We start from the raw sequence: 24,943 nt of genomic DNA on the forward strand, positions 1-24,943 counted from the left end.
AATGTAGCTGAAATTAGTTTGATAATAAATTTACATTCCATGTTTTATCTAGATGGATCCCAAAGCAATTTACAAATTAATACGTAACAATTTCACCCACCAGCTGAGGTGGGAGGCAACTTTTCCTAAACTAGTGTTGCTATGTGGTGGTAAAGGAAGCGGTACTATATCCAGGGTTCTCAAACTAGAGGTGGCAACCCCTCAGGGGGTCACACGTACACGCACAAAACAGGGACCAACTGCTATATTATCATTTAAATCTAGTGTTTTAGAAAATTGCACACCTTTCTTTCACAGTGTATTTACTTCAAAAAGTATTGTAAACTTATAATGCCTCAATCGTTGTTCCTAAACGAAATATATATTTGTGTTATCACCATCCTAAGGAAACTGGATTCTGGGGATTATAGTATCATGCATGCATGTTCGTTGTCTTGAGACTAAAAAGGTGAAACTGAGACAACATTAGAGGTAGTGATTGTTCAGCAGCTGAAGAGCTATAGCCATCTCAAAATTTGACGGGGCTAAGGCTCACCCCCGAAGCCACCCTTCCCAGCAGAAAGGTCAAACGTTACAGAGAAGGAAGGTGGCATGATATAGCATTGCCACCCTTACTTTTGCAGTTCGGCGCTGCTGGTGGCGCTGCCTTCGGAGCTGGGTGTCCTGTCAGCAGCCACTACTCTCCAGCTGCCCAGCTCTGAGGCAGCACCTGCCAACAGCAGCAGCGCAGAAGTAAAAGCAACAGGGTGCTAAGTCTGCTGCGAAAAGTGATACTGACAAAGTTTCTTTTTGCTTCCTCCCACTATTAACCAGTAAATATTAAAAACTTCTGCTTACAACAAATTTGAAACAAAATGTGTTTTAGTCAATTTAAAAGTGGTGAGAAAAAATAAATTCATTTTAAACAATAAGGTTATAAAGTTAGCATTTAAAATAGTGTTAAATATAAAAAAATTGTTTTTAATTTATAAGGGAGGGATTTTTTGTCTGAAAGGGGTCGCCAATATGAAGTTTGAGAACCACTGTACTACAGCCACTAGAAACTTCAAGGAGAATTCAGATAGGCAGAATGTAATTAAGTAAGTTGGATTTTGGACAGGCTAGTGACATTAACACTTCTCGGGGGGGGGGGGGGAAGGGAGGAGATAAGAGAGAGAGAGAGAGAAAAGTGCGAGCCACGAGTTCTTCAGTGACTACAAGTTGTCAGGAGGACCGTGATTCTACTTTTCATTTAAAAGATGACATCCCCAGCAGGACATTTTTCAAACTTAACACCATATGAGGCATTGGTTTTTAACTGAAATGATTTTTTGTGGTTTAGATCCCAAAGCTTAATGAAACAGTAGATTTAAATTACAAATAAAACAGATAATATTAACATGTATTTGCAGTTTATGTATTTGAACATGAATTTCTGCTAATAATTTGGGATCTCATTTGTTTTTAAATTAAACATTCCCATTCACTTTTTAAGGAAAGAATGCCACCTATTGATCACCAATATTTGCCGCATCACTTGGGTTTTCTTTGAAAGGCTCCCAACTACAAGCTTGGTCCTTCTATTAAAGCAAATGAGAAAACTCCCACTAAATTCTATCAGGAGCAGGCCTCAAGGTCTGCAGAAGCATGACCCTACCTGAGGGATTTGACAAAAGGCAGTATGGCTGAAACTGACATGCTCAATAACTAAAGATCTGTTTCCAGGTAACTGCTGGTATCTGCAGCAGCAGAGTCAAAACTGACTCCACAAGTGGGTTTCTCTACCCACGCAGATGGTTCCTTAGCAGTAAAAGGGGGTATATAAAAGGTTGGAGCTATATTTTAGTAACAGAATGGGCTACAGAACAAGTGTATTTGGCATACAGATATTGGTATGAATATTTCTGCCTCCTGTCATGTACTCTTTATTGGGTAAAGTATTTTTCAGATTAAACATATGGACATAATTACTATTTTCTGTGTGAGATCTTGTTTCATATTTATTCTACTTATCTGACTCTGTATGCTGACTTTTAACAGGGTCTAGGGCATAATTTTCAAAAGCATCTAGAGTCTTATTTTCAAAGGTGACTTGGGCACTTCTGAGCTTAAGACAATGCCTATACGTACAGCGCTGCTGCACATCTGGTGAAGACACTCTATGCCATCGCGAGCGCTCTCCTGTTGGCATAATAAAACCACCTCTACAAGTGGCAGAAGTTATGTCGGAGGGAGAAGCTCTCCCACAGACATAGTGCTACGCATGCAAGCGCTTGTCTCGGTGCAACGTATATCACTCAGCAGGGGGAGTTTTTTCACACCCCCTGAGCAACACAAGTTAGGCTACCGTATACTATGTCTACGCTACAGCCTTTTGAAAACAGGACTTGGGCAACTAAGGGACTTCAATACTGTTGAAAATGTTGCTACTAGTCTCCCAGTAATGCTCTGGGAATTTAAATGGATGCATCTCTCCTACGTAGTAACAGCAGCACTGATTACTTCGTCTGACAACTATGTTGATTTCATTTTAAGTGTTTACAGTATTTTAAAATTAAAATGGAAGTTAATCTCCCAGTACTACATGTATATCCTTGCAGAACCTAGCTTCATTACTTCTGCATCCCCACCCCTTCTGAACTGACAGCATGCCTTTTTAACAAGCTACTCTTTTAAAAGTATTTCTCTCTTCTAGATACAACAGAGAAGTACCTACATTTGTAAATATGTCCTAATTTAATGTGAAAGATTAAATATGGAAAGGTTTATAACCTACAGCCATAACACTTGATAATTTGCACTAGATACATACACACACCCCACTATGAGATTAGTGCAATCCAGATGCTTTTTATTTTTGCAGAAGTGTGGATTCTATCTTGTTCTTCTTTCCTCCTCCCCACAGATAGAGAAAAGAGTTTTCATACACCTTGCCATTCTAAGCCGCTTTTTACCTCAGCTGACTGATGTCCACATCATCGCAGAACTTCAGGCCCCAGTTGGGACGGCTGCTTTCCGAAGCAGCTATCAATTCGTTGACTGGCTAGCAGATGACGGGCTGGAGTAGCCAAAACCTCTATCTAGTGTCCACAGTGCACCTAGTCTCCCCACTGGCCTACAGAACTTGAGCATGAAGTCACTCCTAAACACAGGAGCAAACAGTGCTGCATTGGACCTATTACCTCAGTATGGGAATATGAGATACACGAACTGGCCCTTGTCACTAACAACGGCTGTTTCAGACAATGCAGAAAGGCTGAAGGTGGCAGCTCTCCCCACTTAACTGAAGAAAGCAGGATTTAGGGAGCATAAGGATAAGCCAAGGAATTTGGACCCACTCTTTCTCCCACATCCCCTTTGAGACACCACAGGAAAAGAAGTTCCCTCCCACCCTAAGACAAAAGCACTTCTTCCCCTCCCCCCCACTTCACCAAAGAGTAATCAGCTGCCCTAATTGAGTCCCACAATGCCCTGGTCCCAAAGATAGCCACTCCTTGGCTCCCAGGCAGGAACAAGAGGGGTCTCTGGTTTTCACGAATTTAGGAAAGAACTTACCCACTCACTCAGAGTCTGGAAGCTGAGCTGCCTTTTGTACTGAAAAAGTATATCTGTTTCAAAGAACTTGAATTTGCAACATTTGAGGGCATAAAATATACAGACATAACTCCTTCCCCACCCCAAACTGGGCTCTCTCTCGAATGGGAAAAAAATCAAAACAGAAAGGAGTGCTCAGTGTCACTCTGCATAAATATCTGTGGCTCAGAGCATAGCCACTCCACCTCTAATGTGGAGCAGAGCCCAAAATGCAACTCCAGAGAAGATACTGCATAGGGGACCAGATGTGTTTTAATTTTGTTGTACACCTCTACCCTGATATCACACAATCCGATAGAACATGAATTCGGATATAACGCGGTAAAGCAGCGCACCAAGGGGGCAGAGCTGCATGTTCCGGCAGATCAAAGCAAGTTCGATATAACATGGTTTCACCTATAACGCAGCAAGATTTTTTGGCTCCTGCGGACAGCGTTATAGCGGGGTAGAGATGTATCTTAAAACAGTGCTATGGTCCCAATACAACAGTATAGGCAAAGTGGTAGTCACTGCAAATTCTTAAGTGCTTGAGGAAATGAAGACTGCACAATTCAAACAGTCCTCCATTTGAAGGAGAGAAGAAAAAAAAATAAAAAAGTGTTTGCATTGAGATGTGCACCATCTCAATTAGAGGATGGATTGGCTGGGAAATATCCCTTTTCTTCACCAAAGATGTGATTATACAAAATTAAATTATGTACAGATTCAATGGATGCCCTAAATTTCAAGTTTAAGAGATACTGCTACTCAGTCTTTTCATCAGAAATTGGGTTCCCTAATGTCCTTGCATAATATGGATATTGTTATGGGGAAACCATGTGGAAGGAAATTTCCAACATAGCATCAAATTTAATGGTACTGTACAGCTTTATGGAGCTGCTCATCTTAGCTGAGTACATTCAGAAAACTCAACACAAAAGAAACCACCACTACTGGGGTCTTATGGAGCTCAAATTTAATGTTTTCTAGTCAGCAAATACACAACTAAAAACCTGCTGACTCAAATCAAGCCACAGTGAAACCTGCACCAAGGACCTCCTCCATGTCTTACACAATCATTTTAAAAGTCTACTCAAGTCTTGCAGTACACAATTTTGTTGAACAAATAATTGAAAGCCCATCTCTTCTACTGGGCTACTGAATTTGTTGATTCCTTGGGTGGCCACTTAAAATAGGTTTCACTGTATCCCCCATTTTCTAATCCTCATCTAGTGCCTGTTTGCCTGGTCTCAGCCTTTTAAAAAAAAATACTGAAAACTTTCAGCCATACAAAAATAAACTGTTTAGTTATAATAGTGATGTTTTGAAAGATATTAAAAATAAATATTGAAACATTTTAGCTGCCATTTCCAGACAGCTATAGAAAATAGATATCAAATCTAACATTAGCAAGATTTTACTAATTTGATCCAGGGTTATTTTTTATGCAGCTCCCCAGAAGTTAAAAACCTAGGTCAACGCAACAATAAAGAAAGGGACAGGCTGCCATATTATACCTTGTTATCCAAACTCTCACTTCAGAGGCATCACATTTTGTGACACAGGTCTCATAATCTATCATTACAGAAATTAATAAGCAAAACCTACATAAATTTAGTTTTCCCTTTCATACCAAATTATATTTTTAATATCAAAAATCAGATCCTGTGTAAAGACCCCAAACAAGTGCCCTGATCTTGCAAACTAAAGAGGTGTTTGGGGTTCTTTTTGGTTTTGTTCTATACTTTATATTTAAATGTCCTAAAATACTGCATGCTCATGGCTGAATTGAAGAAAAGTAGTGTGCCTGACCCTTGTCACCTCTGGTCTTTGGGAGTAAACCTCACATTTAAATTGGGTTTTCTGTGCCCATTCTTGGAAATATACTTAAGGAATATGTTTTTGATGTACAACCAAAACCAGAAATTAACAATTAGCTTCTTAATGAGAAAATATTTTATGGATTATGTTCTCTCCCCTTAGGCCTCTAGTTTACTCTAAACCTTACCTGTTTGCTTGACTGATCTAAATTTGATTTTAATTCTTTTGGTGGCAGTTCTTGGAATGCCAGGAAACGGCTCTGCACTGGGAAAACATAGCCCACAATGCATTGCAGTTCATGGATAAAGGTGTAAAGTATTCATAGTTCTGTTCAAGAACTAAGTATGTTAATTTACTATACAAGAGGATTTTGAATGCATGCATTATAACTCAATAGCAAGTTACAAGGGGAGTGTTAGAGATCCTAAAATAATGTGAAACACCTGCCTAGAACCTTAAAACAAAGCTCTTGCCAGTCAAGCAGCTGTGTATTCCTTATGCAAAATAATGAATTACACCTTTCAAAGATGAACCATATTGGGTTTTTAAAAAGGTCATTCCACGGGGATACAGTTCTTTGTCTTTCCTAAGCAGATCATTGTACATCTGATCATATGTTGTTTTGAAATCATAAACATTCGGCTTGTCTGGTGCTGGTCCTGGTAGTTTCACATGAGTCCCTGTTCCAAAGGATCGAACACTGAATCCTCGTTTGCTGAAAGACAAAAAAGGGATTTATAATTAGATTGAACAGATTTAAAACCTACATGTCTATGTGCTGAACAGCAACGCACTGGACTTGGGAAAAAATTTTCTTAGAGACCTATCAACTCTGAATCCAACCTTCTAAGCAAATTTAAGATAAAAAATTATATATTTGCAATTTCAGGTAAGCCCTGGTGCACAATACATATCCTACACTTCATTTAAATAACTTTAGTTATGTTTCAAAAAAGTGACAGCCAGAAAGTGTGAAGTTGTGAGCAGTGTCTCCTTTGTCTGATATCAAAACAAAACTAATTGGATTGTATTCTTTTTCCAATCTCACCAGCTTTGTTAGAACACAATGGAAAAGCTTAAATTACGTGGGTTTTATTTAACTCTGTTTCTCTAATATCCTCATGCCAAGAGTTGTCTGTTCAACCACAGAATGAAAAGTTTGCAGGAAGAACCCAAAATAGTTACACAGTCAAAGGCTATATTTCCCGCTGTCTCCCAAATTTTGCATCTGTACAGGTGCAACTCTAATATGCAGCATAAGCACAATGAGAGACTGAAAACAGAATGGGGAAGCTTTATTGATGAGCACAGAAACCATGAAAAAAAGAGACATGGTTAATAAGACAAACCTTTATTTTCAAACATTCCACACCCATCCATAAACGAACACAAAACTTAGAACAATCTCCTCACCTGCATCTCCCAAGGAAGGTAAAATTAAAGGTATGAGCCTGAAAAAGTCCATCTTGACGTTCCCGATATTAGGGGTTGCAAAAGACTTAGTAAAGGGACTCAAAACTGCTGTACTGGTACAAATCATGACTACACTAGGCATTTGCACTTAGACATCCATGTACATGCAAAAGCCCAGCAAGTACTGACACGGCCTTAGCCACAAGACTGATTATCACCAACACAGCTGATAACGTGCAGTTCTAATATACTAAAATGTCAAAACATTCCATTTTTTGCCAATCCAAAAATCAGTTTCTATGGAAGAGGCAATATTCAAAAGTAACAACAGTTCTATACACTTCAGCTGTGCACCTGAAACACTCATGCTATCTAAGCCACCACAAAGGATTTTTTTGATAGTACATCCATTATGGAAAGAATGTAGCGTAAGAAAGTGAAATTTGTCCTCATTTCCCATCCTTTAATAAACGGTAGGGTTTAATGGAGAGAAATAACTTCGCTTCAGAGTCCCAAAATCTTATAACAGAGGCCTTCAAGTGGAACCTGTAAAGCTGTACGTTCCTTTCACAGAGCCTATTTAATAACTATAATATATATCTGCACCTATATAGCATCCTCTCTCAGACTACGTGGGACTAATGCAGGAGATTCAGTGTGCTACTTCTGACAGCTAAGTACGAGTCTCCCCTTCAGCTTGAGTTATTGATTTTGGCCCTGAAGCCCAATCTCCACTTCAGACTCCACCAGGAATAGAAAGCAGATAGCAGCTCTAGAGTTTGGCACCAGTCCTTGGTTTGATGCTCTCACATTCCACCATGGTAAGTCAGTTGCAGTACACTGTATGACCAATATGTACTTGATAGCCTATCAGGGCCACTACTAAACACAGATACGATATTGCTTTGGAATCAGTCCCTAAAGGAACAGATTCCTCTCATTTAAAATTCTGAAAATAAATTTATACCAGCCTAAAATTTTATTAAATGTTATTAGTGCACCTGTAGATCGTATTTTCATAATATTGTATCTTTGAAAACAATCTTATACCAGAACAGACTTTTATACACATGCACAAACACCCCTCTCCTCCTCTGGCACACAACTGGATGGGAGAAGAAGGGGGGTTTGAGTTGGACTGTCTGGACATCACGAAAGCCAAGTTCTATGGAAACGGGCAATCTGGAGAGCATAATGAAAAAACCCACCATATTAAAATCACCGAATTTACATTCTATGAGCCTTCACTGAGTTTCATAGAAGTCAGGAGGAAGGGAGTGAAGAGATTTCAAGGAAATGAGTTAATAATATTGCTGCTGAATTTAAGGGTGCTTGCCACAGAATCTGATTCTAATGTGACACAAGATACACAGGACCTTGATTACTGGATTAATTATATACACTGTAATAAATCAAAAACTACCAGAATCTACCCCCACCCCACACTTGCTAGACACTGATGTAATCAGGAAGTAAAAATTGTGCAAAAAACCATAATACCAATACCATGAATTTCAACTTCACCAAGTATTTTCCCCTACCAAAAGCTGTAACTGCATCATTGCTCTATCTACACCCTTTTAAGGATATTTTGGCTGATTATCAGAAAAATCTTCCTGAGAGCAAGAACTATTACGCTATGGAATATGCTACCAAAGAAAGTGATGGAACCACCCCTGCTTGGGCATTTAAAATTACGCAATGGAATACCAGAACGTATACTGTAGGTAACAATGCTGAACTGGCAGGGTGAGCGACAAGATGAGCTAGAAGGTTTTCTTCATTTCTAACCTTTGATTCAATCTTTCTGGCTATTGTCCAGACTCCCCTTTTGGCCCACAGATCACTCAAGAGACTGTACCACATCCACTGTTACCAGACAGGGGAAATTTTTTGTGGAAAATTAGTACACAGTATAAGTTGACATCTTATTAAATGACCAGCAAGTAAATAATGGAATTAAAGTTTTAGTAGTAGCTAATTGACGCTAACTACTTTGCATACTAAGCAAGAAAGCAAATGTGTACAGTGTATTGACAATCATTATGGGGTAAAGATGAAGAGGGACAGCAAAAAACCACCACAACCCCATCCATTATTTTCACTGCAAAGAAAGGCAGTTTTGTTTTTATCCATTTTTTTCCACTCCATTCACCCCATCTGTCTCACCAACAAAATAGCTGGTTGTCTAACCAGGGAAAAAAATGTGTTAAGAGACAAAGCTTTGCAGAATTTGGGTTCCGATGTATGAGTGACAGGTCCTCTTATGCTTGGTTTGCACTTGTTTTAACTGAAGTCCCTCTGCTGCAGCTTTCAGGATACTTACTTAAGAAATGCACTTCATAATTTCAATATCTAATAAAGCAAGTGATTAAATAAGAGATTTTACTCATTTCTATGGACTCACTACTTCTTGATCCAAATTACCGGTCTTCTGAAAGAATTCTACCATTTTAAAAACTTCTCCAATTAAATTGATAAGCATACAATGCTTAAGAACCCAAAGGCTAAGTCTCCCTGAAATGTCAATTTATTGTTTAAAAACGCACATATGCAGCTTCCAAGAGATGGCTATACAATTTCAGCAAAGTCAGTCAGCTGTGCAGCGATTAGGACTATTTTTAGTTACTTTCCTCCTTTCATTTAAATCAGTCTATGCTGAATTGCACAAGTACGAATGCAGAACATTCACTGTTACAGATCAGAAAGACACCTGAAAGCACGAGGAAGGAGCAGTATCAGAAATGATAGTACTTAATATTTCAAGAACAGTAATTTTTTTCAAACTGAGAATTACATAAACCTTTCTTCTACCAAATATTTTTCTAAAAAAGCATCAAATGTTTGTTGTTTAAATTTAATAAAAAGTACAAGCATTGGAATCAGCGAAGTTTTTCCAGCTAGATAGCCAAAATTTGTGGACAAACTAATTTTCAGACTTGTAGCCAAAAAAGTCATAATAAACTAGACATGTCTTCCATTCCATTCCTGTGAGCAGCTATTAGTTTAATAATTACAACAGAAGAGAGATTTTGAGGGCCAGACAAAAATCAACTGCATGGTGCTGACTTTTAGATCTCTTCTCACTAGGTCATTATGGAAAAGGGGGTGGGGGGTACATATGCACATGCGTGCACACACATGCCACTATTTGTGGAGTTAAGATTAGGAGAAGCAGGATCAGAGTCTATGGCTTCACCTATAGTGCAATACAACGGCTCTCACTGCAAATATCTACTAGTCCTAGTATGGCTTCCCAACCATAATGCTGTATCACCAAGCTCAAGCCTACCATAACTTCTCATATTTATGTTTACTTGGTTGGCTATTTTAATAGTATATTAGGTACCACCAATCTCTTGGCCTCAGCAAGCTGCCCAGCATCCACTTGAAAACAAAAGGATTGTAATAATAAGTTTTTTTTGAGTATCAGCACTTAGAAGAACTTGTCCATTAGCCTGTCAGAAAGCAGGTCTGAGAATCTGAGCGAAGTGGTCGGTCAGTATTGTGTACGAGGTAAAAACATCTGGCTTTCTAATTCTGGCGTGATTTCTGGAAAGGCATTTCAAGAGTCTGGCTTGCTTTTTAAAGACCCAGACTTGCAACTTCACTGAATTATCAATACACAAAAGAGACTGAAGTTATCAAGCCCTGAGATCCAGAGCAGAAGATGTGAGCTTCTGACCTTCCTTGCTCTCCAAGTATCAAATTGCAAGAAAAAAATAAAATACAAGGGTTTAATTTTAAGTGTTTATGCACAACCTATTCCCAACACCTTCTTGGCACAGATTGTAAAGGACCAAGCTTTGTCCTAAGCTCTCGTGTGCTGCCACACGACAAATAGGAGGAAGGCTGCCGTAGTAATGTATCTGTCTTATTGTGTTTTTATTCCATCTCCCCCTATTCTCATCTTCCTATACTTTTTCCCCCTCTCTAATAATTCTGAATGCTCTACTGTTTCTGCACACAGTGGAGACAGGGGTTGTGATATGAAACTGAGGTGATCCTGGTTAGTTTCTTTCTGCTACACCATGGAGGACAGCTGGGATGGATGGAAGGGGAAAGAGTGTATAATTCCCCATAGTGGAGAGAGGAAGACTTATTTTTTAAAAGATTAATTTCTCTTCCCTTCCCCAATCCTTGGCACAGAGGCTAATATCTTGGCTACTCATGCCTAGGCCATTTTCCATACTTACATTAGTTTCATTCTATTGTCCCTACTGGGCAAAAATAGTACAGTAGGAGAACCATGATAGATGGACATTTTAATCATTAAATTCAAACTTTTCAGTTTTTGTAAACTTTACTGCATCTGAACTAACACACCAAATCTGTTTTGTAGTTGAAATACATCAGTATGTTTCTGCCTTTCTGGGATTCCCAAGGTAGCGTTTATTACAGAAATAACTTCATGGGTGGCTAGCACCAGTCTCCCATTATAAAAACTGAATTTTCATGTAAGAATACTGTTTAGTATTTAAATACTTTAACTTCAAAACAATTGAGATGCGGTTATACAAGAAATGTGAACACAAACTGGTCTGAAGTAAACATCAGATTTACATAAACTTTCATTCCTGCAGCTACAATAACCAATAAAGACGTTTTAAAGTCCACGAAAACAGGTTGTCACTTATGAGAATCACTTCAGTAAAAGAACAAATCCCGCCCTCATTTAAAAATCTGATATGGAAATAAGGCTGACTAATAAATTCTGTCTACTACATGATGTGAAATGGTATCTGGAATGACTATGAATAGTGTGAGTTAGCCAATCCGTACCTGTGAAAGAGAACAGGTTTTTAAAATGGAGCTCCCTTATCCCTCTCCTTCCCCTCCTCCACCCATCTGTTGCTGCCCTACAGCCATCACTTCATCAAGTAGTGGGATTTCACAATACAACTCTGCCATAGGGTAACAGCAAGAGATTTTGACACTGTACCCTTTTCTTCTGTCCTGGGAGGGTGGGCGGAGAAAGAGGAAGAATAGTAGAATTGCAATAGTCAAGTCATTTTCTTCCACTTCTCTCCCTGATCTTTTTTTGTTTGCATACCACAATGCCACTGGCTGAAATGAGTCACAGGAGGGGCAGACATACTGGCCACAGCTTTCACCTCAACACTTACCACAGCCACCCTCTCTCAAAAAGGTAAAAAGCTGCATTTGAAGAAGTTTGCATCCCAGCTGAAATAATAAATAGAAACCTTTCACTGGCAAGGCTTCCTACCCCAAGATTCAAAATTTTGATGCATTCTGACTTATTTTTGAGAGGCCTCTCTTCACTAAACAGTCAGAGCACATCTCTCAAAACCAAAGTCTTTACATTGCATTAGTAGTTGCCAGAGTATATCTGTGTCTGTCAGTTACACTACATGGTTGTACTACTTTGACATAATTTGAAAATGTTTCAGCACATTTCTGGTAACTGTATGAAAAATGATTTCTAGTAACAATTGAGTTATTCAGCACAGCCTTCTTCTGCTAAGCAATTAAACAAGTTTGGATTAGTGAGTGAATCAAGTAACTTAACAGCTAGCACCAATCTTCAGTAATACAAAAAAGTCTAACATTTACAGTAAAGAATACTTTACAGAGTCTTGCATTATCAAGGTAAGAGTAAAGTTATTTATAGCTATATGGGAAATATTAAGATGACTTCAAGTACACCATCTACAGCAACAGCAAGACAATACTAGCACACCTCAGATGACTGATTACTGTAAATGCATAATTCTAACCCAATGCATTAAGAAGTCTATTGATGGATGTAAGATTTATGTAAATGATTTCTATTAATGCTCGTTAAAGTTATGAACCTAGACAAGAGATTGTACCCACACTCAGGGCTCGTCTACACTTGCCATTTAAAGCAGAAAAAGTCCTTTTTTGCACAAAGACAGTGGGAATGTCTACACTTACCAATGCCTTTTTGCAGTGAAACTCATAAGTTTCACCACAAAAAGATAACCACCTCCACGAGAGGCGCACAGATCTTACCAGTGATGTGCAAGTGAAGACATGTTCTTCCTGTTTACAGAGCTTTTAGCCTCCACAGGATATCCCACAGTGCCTAGGTGATCACTCTGGCCAGCAGCTCTGCCACCAGGTAAACGGACATCTACTCCTCCCCCATGTAAAGCCCCAGGAACTTTGAAACTCCTCTTCCGGTTCTCTTGGCAAATGCTCACTTATTTGGTCAGGTGACAATGCCTGCTCCATGGAACAAATGATTCCCTGCTTGGAGCAATGCTGAGCTACTGGAGCTGATCCATGTTTGGGGAGAGTAGGCTGTGCAGGGACACAGGATGCCCCGCGATTACCCCACCCCCCTTTCCCACAAGGCCTATTGTCAAGAGAGAGTTGCACTGTAGGATAGCAGCCCTCAGTGCGTTTCCTCTCATCGAGGATAGAAGTGCTGCAAATGTAAACACTCTGCCGATGCCTGTGGAAGTGAGTACATAAACCAGCACTCCTCGTTCACCGGTTCACTATCACCATTGAAACTGACAGTGCAAAAACTCTGCAAGTGTAGACAGGCTTGGTTTAGCAAAAACTTTACACAGATAAGCCCTGATTCAGCATGCATGTGCCCAGCTTTAAGCACAAAGTTAGTTCCAGTGAAATCAGGGGGACTACTCCTATGCTTAAAGTTAGGCACGAAGTTAATTACATTGCTGAATTGGGGCAATTGCATTTTCCACCAGAAGGATCTCTAAACACTCTACATAGAACTCTCTACTTCTAGGAACCAGTTTAACAGCTGACAGCAGTGCTCCACAGCACTGCTGAATCACTAACACTTGAAAAAGGACACAGCAGCCCTTATTCAATTTTAGACGCTGGTGGCATCTAAAGCAGAAGAAACAGAACTTTGGTCCAAGCAGGTAAAATTAATATTCTGGAACCTAATATGACCCTTTGTTCTTAAAAGAGAATCTCACTTAACCTTAAACTCAAAATACTGCTGAGATTCTTCTCTTGAATGGCCAATATTGAACACAATATAAAGGGGTGTAAAATAACTGCTTTATTGCAATTGAATGGCAACAATATTTAAGAAAAAGTAAACATTCAGTTCCTGGGCAAGTTTAACACACATTATAATGAGTAAAAGTAGAATAATGAACAGCATCTCTTTAAATAACTTTCAGTTTAATCTGAAGTTGGATCCCATTCAGTCAGCATGCACTTAACTCTTAAAAACTGCATTTGCAATCTAAAAGCATATTGCTGACCGGTTTCTGCCTCTGAAATCTTCAGAAAGTTGACAACTTGCTCCATTTCTATGTTTGTCCTTTTGAATGTTTGTTAAATAAGTCAAATTCTATCAATATAAAAATTTAATAAGTCAATGTTGGCATTTGCTCGTTCTCGCTGGTTTCAAGCTAAAACACAATTCCCATTTTAGTTTACAAAAGCATGTTTTCAAATTATTTGACAAAAAGGTAAGCATACTCTTCATTTAGTTCAGTTGCTGATTGATACTACCCAATTGGTACAGAAACTGACTGAAGCTTGTTTATTGTAAACTGGACTTGGTTGAACTTCTGTCTCTCTTACGTGGTTACACCGCCAATATTAAATGATTTGTGGTTTAAAGCTCTAATGAAGTTTCTGTTATAAGCTTTCAATTCTCATCCTGTTTACACCATTAATATACATCATACCCCCACCAGAATTCTCAACACACAACTTCCTAAAAAATGAGCTTGTATGAATGTATAGGTAATACATAAACCCTCACTCAAAAGCTACAAATTCTGAATAAAACCAGAAGTCAGCTACAAATACAGAAATCCTAATTTCAAGAGACTGAGTTGTTACAATATTAGTCTGAAAATGCAACAGATTAACAGTGTAAACACAGTAGGCATGGAACTCTACACTGAAAGAATTCAAAAGTACATTTCCTTTTAGGAAGGCACTTTCAGTGAGGTACTCTATATAATAAAGTATATACATTCATTATGATGAATTTGGAAATTATTTGAAAGATTTGCTGACAAAAGAAAATCCTTATAGCTGCATTAAGTGACAGAAAAGGAGAATTTGATTCAGATAAATTGTGCACACTCAAGGTAAAGAGCAACTGGGATAATACTGCAAGCTTCTAAATTTTATCTTGTAAACTAATCCCAGTTTCTTTAATCCTGTTTCCATTTGTAATTCCCTACATGCTTAATTTACAATTTTGGACAATGCACTATACAAGTTGTACCCAGTCTATTCCGTATTCAGATATGTTCACTGTCCTGTCTTGTGTTACTTCAGGGTAGATTTTATTTCTCTAGTTCTCAATGGAAGATGGACTTTCCCAGCCTTTGGAACCTGCTAGTGATTCTTCTAATTTGATTGCAAGGGGCATTCCCTTCCTCCTGGTCTGAGCACACTGTAATGTGGGCCTAGAAACAGACACTAGGTTCAGTAAATGAGTTAATCTCTTTCACTTAAGGCTTACAAACTAACAACAAAGAACACTGGACTGCGATGCAAACTGATAAAAGCAAGGCAATAACTGCAGTTGCTATAGCCCCAATATTATGCCTACATATTGGAGGCTTCACACTGCCTTTTACCTGGGTAATTTAGTTTTTTCTACACTGGCTTATCACACCATCATTCATTCCTGTAGTTAGTATATAAATATAAACATATGTTCAAACTGCCATGTTGAGATGATATAATTTACACAGTGCTGTCCATTTACAATGTGGTTACAATAATGAATTGAGAAACAGTTCCCTGTCCTGAAGAACATAACTTTGTTCATGTACATCAATTTACATTTTTTTCTGGCAACACTACTACTATAATGTGTCTTCATAAAAAGGAAATATAAATCTGAAATATTTTTCAGTGTAGGATTTGGTTTGCTTTATATACATTCTCTATTAATCTACTGCAGTTTCACATTCTGATACACATTATACTGTAGCAATCCTATCACCAAACCCAGAAACTTTGATATTTAGTTATATTTTTATTAAAAAAATTAAATGGTTCAGAACCACGATGCTGTGCGTGCAACTAACTTATGCAACCATGGAACTTTATTACTGTTAGCTTCATTCTCTCTCCTCCAATCCCTTCTACTGTTTGCTAGATTCAACTGTTGCATCTTGCCTTAGACTCATCCAAAATACTTGCAGGAAATGTCATTTTACAAGTTCATACAATACTCAACGTGATCCCAACTGGGGACTTTGAGGACTGCCACTATACAAATAATAATTACCATATGAATGGATCAGATTCTTAAACTATAGGAAATTCATTTTTGTTAGGATTCTTCATGGACAAGTTTTAAGCCCTAAAGGGCTACTGCTCTTGCACAACAAACTTTAAACCGGTTAAGCCAGGGGTGGCCAACCTGTGGCTCCAGCACCACATACGGCTATTCAGAAGTTAATATGCGGCTCCTTCTATAGGCACTGACTCCGGGGCTGGAGCTACAGGTGCCAAGTTTCCGATGTGCCGGAGGGTGCTAACAGCTCAACCCCTGGCTCTGCCACAGGCTCTGCCCCTACTCCACCCCTTCCCGCTCCTGAGCCTGCAGTGCCCTTGCTTGTCCCCACAGAGCTTCCTGCATGCCAGGACAGCTGATCAGGAGATGCAGGGAGGGAGGGGGAGGTGCTGGGAGTGGAGGGGGAGCTGCTGACATATTACTGTGGCTCTTTGGCAATGTCCATTGGTAAATTCCGGCTCCTTCTCAGGCTCAGGCTGGCCACCCGAGTTAAGGAGTAGCAAACTGTCTCAGAGACCTTGACTTTGTCAGTGTACTGTAGACACCTTTGTATTTAATTTTCATGATCCAAGAGAGAAACAGTAACATTCTACTATACTATGCTTACATATACACATGCAAAGGTACTATCTTTTACCGTGCAAATTCCCATAGATAACTATGATTTTATGCAGTATTACTGCATACATTTAAAATACTATGCAAGAGAACATGTTACCTTGTTGTTTGTAGTGGAGTGGTTCTCAAACTTTTGTACTGGTGACCCCTTTCACATAGCAAGAGTCTGAGCATAACCCCCCCTTATACATTAAAACATTATGCATTTAACATCATTAAACACGCTGGATGCAAAGTGGGTTTTGGGGTGGAGGCTGACAGCACACAACCCCCCATATAATCTCATGACCCCTGAGGGGTCCCAACCCCCAGTTTGAGAACACCTGTTGTAGTGTATCCCAAGTGAAAACTATAAAAGCAATTACAACACAGGATAAGCCAGGTGTGGCTGAGTATGGTTACAGAATAACATCTGGTCTGGCAACTTTTAAGGTATCATGAAAGTCATTTATTTGGTCAATATTATTTGAGGTATTTTGTGTTGGGTTTTATATTTCAACATGCTACATATATGCAGTAGCATCACAGCTCGTTAGACTTTTATATCATAGTGTTATGGTTGTAAGAAGTTTAAATATAGTTGTAGCAAGCAATAGATAAGGGACTATATTGGGACATTGGGAAAGCCATTTTAAAAAAACCAAAGCAGCTAGTGTTTGATCTTGTAGGACATTTGCAGCCACACAGAATACAGAAAACATACAGACAGCTGACTCTTTGTAAGGAATAAGTGATAGTATAAAGCTATACAGAATGTCGGTCTGACAAACAGTCTTAGCTAAAGAACAGGAGTACTCGTGGCACCTTAGAGACTAACAAATTTATTTGAGCATAAGCTTTCGTGGGCTATTTATGCTCAGATAAATCTGTTAGTCTTCAAGGTGCAACAAGTACTCCTGTTCTTTGTGGATACACACTAACAAGGCTGCTACTCTGAAACCACTCTTAACTAAGTTTCCAAACTAAACCATATCCTCAATGGAATCCACAGTGCTTCAATTTAAAAGGGTCAAGAGTTTATAGATTTCTCAAAAAAATCTTCAAATTTTAAGCCCCTTTTCCAAAAAAAAAAAAAAAGGTGGGGGGGTGGGAAGAGAGCAGACCTTTAAAAGAAAATTTGATCAATTCTGAACCATCCCAAATCCTGAAGTTTCTATACACAAGAGCACTGTTTGGGGGAGGGCAGGAGGAAAAGTTGAAATATACCAGAAAAATGCTTGTATTTGGAATTGGCATTTCCGAGTCCAAAACAGTGACAAATATTGATATTTTTGTCAAGGACAAGTTTTCAATTTTATTTCAAGCCTATTTTTAAAAAAAAGCACAAGACCCTATTACAATAAAAATATTGAAAAAACCTCAAACCATGTATTAAGAGTAACAAATGCTTTTAAATTCTATAATGCTTCAGGTAGGTCAAAAAATCTTTAAAATTTACGACTATGGGCAGTAGTGACAAACCTATCTTCCACAAATTAAGGACTAGAAAAAAATTAACATTGCCAAAGCGAAAAGACTTAAAAAAAAATCTACTTTTTTTAAACAAAATCTGTACCTAGTTTAAAATACTATCCATAAAGCTTATACAAGTGAATATTGAGACTCGAGAGAAGGGTAAACAATATTTAAAACAGGAACTTTTCAGCAGAATTTCCTCAACACTAAAAAAAAGCCCCATAATAGGGTTTTAATTGTATTGTTTCAGTTTCTCAGTGCAAATATTTTAAAATAAACTACAAACAGAATAAAGTTTTACAAGCCCTCAGAGCACCATGTTTCAGAAAGCTCTTTAAAGGTATTTTTAGATGCCATGTAAATCTGTGCCCATCTTTTCAAAGACACGGTACCCTGTATTATAAAACCTAATTTTTTGCCTTAGAAACTTTATAAAATGCAATAGAAATGCCTCTATGCTATTTTAAAATTTCAGTAACAATTCTGTTCAATTGAAACATTCCCCCACATTGTTTGCTGTAATGTCTAGTTGTAGTATGCTTTGGAAAGACATGTAAAGTACTGTAGGGTACAAATCCCACAACAGCATGATGGACTGGATGATCAAGTAGGTATTCTCCATCTCTGACTTAGGAGTCTGTAAACCACAAATTGAACTTCACTAGAAAATGAATATTTTCCATTGTCCACATTAGTAATATGTAAACAAAAAAAAACAGCATAAATGAACACAAGAATGGCCATACTGGGTCAGACCAATGGTCCATCTAGCCCAGTATCCTGTCTTCCAACAGCAGTCAGCACCAGATGCTTCAGAGGAAATGAACAGAAGAGGGCAATTATCGAGTGGTCCGTCCACTGTCGTCCAGTCCCAGCTTCTGGCAGTTGGAAGTTTAGGGACTCTGAGAGCATAGGGTTGCGTCCCTAACCATCTTGGCTAACAGTAATTGAAGGACCTATCCACTGGGAATTTATCTAATTCTTTTTTGAACACAGTTATACTTTTGGCCTTCACGACATCCCACGGCAATGAGTTCCACAGGTTGACTGTGTGCTGTGTGAAGAAATATTTCCTTATGTTTGTTTTAAGCCAGCTGCCTATTAATTTCAATTGGTGACCGCAGGTTCGTGCGTTATGTGGAGGGGTATGTGTGTATTTATGTATCTATATCTATATATATATATAAAAAAAAGAGACACTTCAACATTCACCCTCACCACACCATTCAGGATTTTAGAGACTTCTATCATACCCACCTTAGTTATGTTTCTCAACTGAGCAGTCCCAGTCTTTTTAATCAATCCTCACACAGAAGCTGTCCATACCCCTAATCATTTTTGTTGCCCTTCTCTGTAGTTTTTCCCAATTCTGAAATATTTTTGAGATGGAGTGACCAGAAGTGCATGCAGCATTCAAGGAATAGGCGTACTGTGGATTTATATAATGGCATTATGATACTTTCTGTCTTATCTATTCCTTTCCTAATGGTTCCTAACAGTCTATTACCTTTTTTGACTGCTGCTGCACATTGAGCCAGAGTATTCAGAGAACAATCCACAATGACTCCAACAGCTCTTTCTTGAGTGGTAACAGCTAATTGAGACACCATCATTTGGATATATAGTTGGGATTATGTTTTCCAACGTGCATTACTTTGCACTTATCAACACTGAATTTCACCTGCCATTTTGGAAATGGAAGAAGTAAATTATTTTTAAAACTTATTGCTATTTTAATTGTTTGAAGCATTATCAGCACACAAGAAAAATTTTATCCAAACAGCCATTTCATGCTAATTTTAAGGAACTAACTATTAACTCATGTTGTTTAAAACCTAAGTTTTGTGCTAACAAGCTAAGAACTCATTTGCAAGATTTAAGACCACAAGAAATGTTTGGGATTTGTTTTTTGTTTTTTTTTAAAACCATGAAAGCAGAACTTGCAACATTGGGAACCTAAAAGTGACTTCATCCGTTTCCCTTGTAGGAGCTGAGAGAAACACAAAGAGTAAAACAGCAAAATGTGAAAGATATACTGCATTTTTTAAATCCCTACATTTTTAATATGTTAGTGTTTAGTAGCAGAAAAGGCAGTGTCTGTTTACAATAGAATGTTTACAATATTATTGTCTCAGTAAGTCTTAAAATGAGTTTGAATATTACTAACATGGTAAATTGCCTTGGACCAAGATGGCTACCACCATCACAGTGATAGTTTATTGTTCACATGCCATTTGTACTTCTAAAACATTTTAAATACATTCCACAATTTATTCCTAAGCTTTCCTTTGGCGTGATTTTAAACAAAGACCTAGTTTACGTCCTTGTGCTAGATGAGAGATTCAACACACACACTTTCTGGCTAATCACTTTTTTCCTCCCTCCTTTCCATCTCTTTCTGGTATTTTCCTCTCTAAACTAAGTGAAGAGTTGAAAATATGTGCAGCACTAAATGTGCGAGCGGCCATATTCTTGAAGGTGCAGTTGAACATTCAGAGCCGAGTGGCCTGGCCAGTTTCCCTCCAGCAAGCCAGAGAGAGTGGGCTCGAGTCTCTGAATCCCGCCGGTGCATTCCGAGAGGACGGATGATACCGGGGGCAGGTTGGTTTTATGTTGCCGAGCGCCTAGAAGCCAGCTCATGGGATTGCTCCGGGCCTGCAAGCATGAGCGGGGGGTCGGGTTTTAATGCTCCGCCAGAGGCCCGGGACCAGCCCTGCACAGCCCAGCCCTAGCAGAGGGGCAGACGCAGCCGAGAAGCCGGGATAGGCCCAGACCCCTGCCCAGGGAGGTTAAGTGCCGCTCTCGAACAACCCAGCCCGGGACCTGAGCGAGGCTGGCGGAGGTGGGGCCGATCGATCTCTCCCGGCGAGAGTGAGAACCGAGCCGCCCCAAATGTCAATATGGGGGCGAGACCCGATGGAGCCCAGGACTTAGGGCCAGGCCCACAGGGGCCGGTTCTACCCTCCCCGGCCGGGCTCCGGACCCAGGTTGCTCGGGCAAAAGGAGGCGCCGGGGGGGGGGGTGGTGGAGCGGGCGGTAGGTGAGCCCGGCTGTGGCGTGCCCAGGGCCGGGAGACGCAGTCGCCTGAGGATATCACGCCCCCCAGCGCGCACCCACGGTGGTTCCCGGTGTGAGCTCATGGGAGAGCGGGCCGGGCCGGGCCGGGCCGGGCGCGTGGGCGGGGAGACGGGGATCCGGTCCCGGGCAGACGCGGCGCCAGCAGCCTCTGTGGGCGTGAAGAGGGGAGAAGTGCGGCGGGCTCGCTGAGGGAAGGGGTCGGGACGGGCAGGCCCGGACCGGGGGGACGGGCAGGCCCCGGTTACCTAAGGATGTTGTGCGCCTCCATGCTGCGGTTCTGGTTGCTGGAGCACACCACGGCCACCCGGAGCGGCGAGGAGGGCATGGCGGGACGCGGAAGAGGCCCAGCTCCCCTCCGCCGGTATCGCGGCTCCTCTGGTCCCGGCCGTCCGGCTCCGGCTGCGGCTCACATAAAATGGCGGCCAGAGCCAACGACGGGCGGCGCCGGGACGTGTCACCAGGGGCAGCGTCGACCTGCTTCCCCTAACCATAGAGACCGCACGAGAGCGGAGCCCTTCACATACCATCGAGAGGCGGGACGGAAGAGAGAGCGCCACCCTAGGGAAGGTCCGCCAGCCATCGAGAAGAGGGATATGTTATACCATAGCGAGAGGCCGCCAGTCATAGAAAGGAGGCGGACCAGTCTGACAGCGCCGCCCTAGTGGAGCAAGAGGGCCTGCTAACCCTCCCTCCCGTGCCAAAGGGCGGGGGCAGAGAAGGTACTTCAAAGCGACTTGTCTCATGGACACCGGTTCGAATCCCACCCAGGCTCTCAGACATAAAAGCCAAACACACTTCGGAGCTGGTGTGAAATGAGTCCCTAAAGAGCAGGTGACACCATGAGAAAAGCCTCTAGTGCTAAGGGACAGTCTCAGCAGGGAAACTCTCTAGAGCTGACTTTCTTATAGAAAAGGGGCCTGATTCACCATTGCCCTGACCCTCATGCAGCTATTTACATTTACAATCCTAATATGGAGGCATTCAGCACACACTTGGTATGGACACAAATGATTACACAGACAGCAAAGCCTGGGGCAGGGAGGGGGAACAAGAGTGTGAAGGTATAATTCCTGCCTGACAATTGGAGTGATCAGTTTATCCCCAGAGTATCCTTTTTTTAGGCTATAATAACTACTAATACCATAGATTCCAAGATGATGAGCATCTTATAAATACCACAGAGACAAGCTGAGTGAGGTAATATCTTTGGCTGGTGAAAGAGACAAGCTTCCAAGCTACACAGAACTTTTCTTCAGGTCCTGTAGCTCTGTGTAATTCGAAAGCTTGTCTCTCTCAGTGTCAGAAGCTGATCCAGTAAAAGATAGTACCGCACCCACCTTGTCTCTCTAATATTCTGGAACCAACACCGCTACAACAACACTGCAAAGATCATTTAATGCACTTTTTCACTTTTATTCAATCACCATCACACAAGCGGGACAACTTTTTTTTTTCCAGTTAAGTCTTCAATGCAATTCTCAATGGTAGCTGACACAATTCAACCCTAACCCGAGTTCAATCCTCTTAAAAGCATTTTCTGTGCACAACAGAAGATCCTTATTCTTTGTAGTCTCAAACAGTGACCCACATTGGCATGAAGGATGCCAAGTAAGTAATGATGGAAGCTCGCATCCACACAGAGTACTTCCTGCCTGGTGGTGCTACAATCCTCACACAAACTCCTTTAGGAACTTGCTGCTCTTTCTCTTTAAACAGCCTCTCATGTAGTCCTCGAAAGAGGGCTGAGCCATGCAGATGCTGGCAAATATCCCCATCACACTTTGTAAGGCTGTTGGAAATCAGAGTCTGAAGCTCTGGTGTATCAATGCCAATGCTGCATGAAAATAATTTCTGGTGCTCTGCAGAGGTGAAGACCAATTTTGATGGCATTTCCATCAGGCAGTTTATAATCTCTCAGGACCTCCTCTGACTTTCTCTTAATCTCTTGGCTGGGGTCTAAAGCCACAGAGCAGAACTTCTCCTTGATATCTGACAGTTCACCGTATTTCTCTTGGCCCTGTTCATGAGAGAACAGCCTGTCAGTGATATCCCTGCCTGCAACATCCAGCCTGGAAACTGCATGAGGTAAGCAGTGTCCTTCATAGATGGGCACTGCATGGGTAACTCCATCTCCACTGTCCATTACCATTCCAGTGGTACAAACAGATGCATACAATGCCAATGTCCCCTAAACAGGTAGATACAGACTGGTACCTTAAAATACTCAAACATCAGCTCAGTTATCTTTCTTGATTGTGAAGAGGATTCAGAGGGGGTTCACTCTTTAGCACTGGCCTCTCGCTGATGTCTATTCTAAGTTCACGCTCATAAATATGTCTTCAAAGTGTCTCTATGTCATCTCAAGATGCAGCCCTGCCATGGTCAACAGGATATTTCAAAGATAAGACCCTCCCACTTGGACAGGGCTTCATCTCCAAAATAGTATTCCTCCTGACCATCTCCAGGCGCAGCTGCTTTCACTTTAGGGTGACCAACCACTGAAATAATGATAGATTTTGGTGTCATCTCTCCAGCAATGCCAACTTTACATGACCCAATTCATTGTCAAAAATCACAGCTGGGGTTTGTAAGATTTTTTAATCAAACATTACAGCAGGAAAAAAGAATGAAGCTGCTGAGGTTGGCACTAGGGCTTGGTTTTGGTTTTTTAGAAACGTAGTGAAGTCAGAATGTTCAGGGATAAATATTCTAGATTCCTGAGGTCACAAAACAATAACAACAACACTAGATTTTGATAGTGCGTTCCATCCAAGGATCTGGAAGCTCATTAAAAAAGTAGGAAAATATTAACCCCATTTTACAGATGGAAAACCAAGGCACAGAGAGGTTAAGTAACTAACCTGAGGTCACAAAAGATACTAGAGACAGATCTAGGGGTAGAGCCCATGGTTCCAGTCCTCTGCTCTGATCACTAGACCATCTGCCCTTCCCAAATCAGGAACAGAACCTTGCTCAGAAATATGCTCTAGCTCAGCAACAGATGATGGGCTTTATGTGGGAATTATTGTGTCAAATTCTCTGGCCGGTGTTATACAGGAGTTGACTAGATAATCATTAATGGTCTCTTTTGACCATCTAAGAAACTAGAGTCCTGATACTCAGGGTGCCTGCACTGACTGTATTGCCTCCCAGGCAATCCAAAAAGATAATAAGCATGAATCTGAAAACTTTTCCAGTCTGCTCATGGCACAGTCTATATCTGACTCAGTTGCAGCTATCTGCTTTTGCCTCCTGGGGGTCCTTATCCAAGCAAAGGTGCCAGGAGCAACAGAGATACATTGACAATAAATCAAAGTCAGGGCAGCAAAATCATCATGGCTTTGAAGTATTCAGTGAATGTGACCATGGATGGGCATTTAAAGATGGAGGCCCAAATGAACTGGGTTGCTCTGTAAAAGAGTTTAGCTTGGACTGTGGGAGGACGGAGCTGTGGGAGCACGGCCCCTCGGACCAGACTGAATGTAACTCCTGCTGGGTTTATCCCTCTCCTATATCAGGCCTTTGTCCTGCAGAGATCTGCATGGCTTTAAGGCTCCTTCTGCATGGAGTTCTGTGGAAGACCCAGTGGTTAGTCTAAGTAAATCCAAAACAACACCTGCTCTTACAATCGTTCAGCTTTGTAAATAGAGCAGTTCTTTGTACGAACATAAGAATGGCCATACTGGGTCAGACAATTGTCAATCTAGCCCAGTATCCCATCTCTGACAGTGGCCAAAAGGAATGAACAGAACAGGGCAATTC

General features: G+C 40.6%; 1 protein-coding gene and 1 pseudogene across 1 annotated transcript in view; both read right to left on the reverse strand.

The window, feature by feature from the left end:
* The window catches only part of SSU72 (SSU72 homolog, RNA polymerase II CTD phosphatase), a 62,652-nt gene extending 40,980 nt beyond the window's left edge, over positions 1 to 21,672 (reverse strand). Inside the window, exons 1-2 of the mRNA XM_030537372.1 lie at positions 21,427 to 21,672; positions 5,945 to 6,088 (exon numbers count right to left, since the gene is read on the reverse strand). Of these exons, the coding sequence (XP_030393232.1) occupies positions 5,945 to 6,088; positions 21,427 to 21,506 (224 nt within the window). The 5' untranslated portion in view covers positions 21,507 to 21,672. The remainder of the gene's footprint in view (positions 1 to 5,944; positions 6,089 to 21,426) is intronic.
* Positions 21,673 to 22,705: 1,033 nt separating this feature from the next.
* LOC115636798 lies at positions 22,706 to 23,790 on the reverse strand (annotated as a pseudogene).
* Positions 23,791 to 24,943: the final 1,153 nt, after the last annotated feature.

The sequence above is a fragment of the Gopherus evgoodei genome, chromosome 18 (assembly GCF_007399415.2).
Source record: "Gopherus evgoodei ecotype Sinaloan lineage chromosome 18, rGopEvg1_v1.p, whole genome shotgun sequence".
NCBI lineage: Eukaryota > Metazoa > Chordata > Testudines > Testudinidae > Gopherus > Gopherus evgoodei.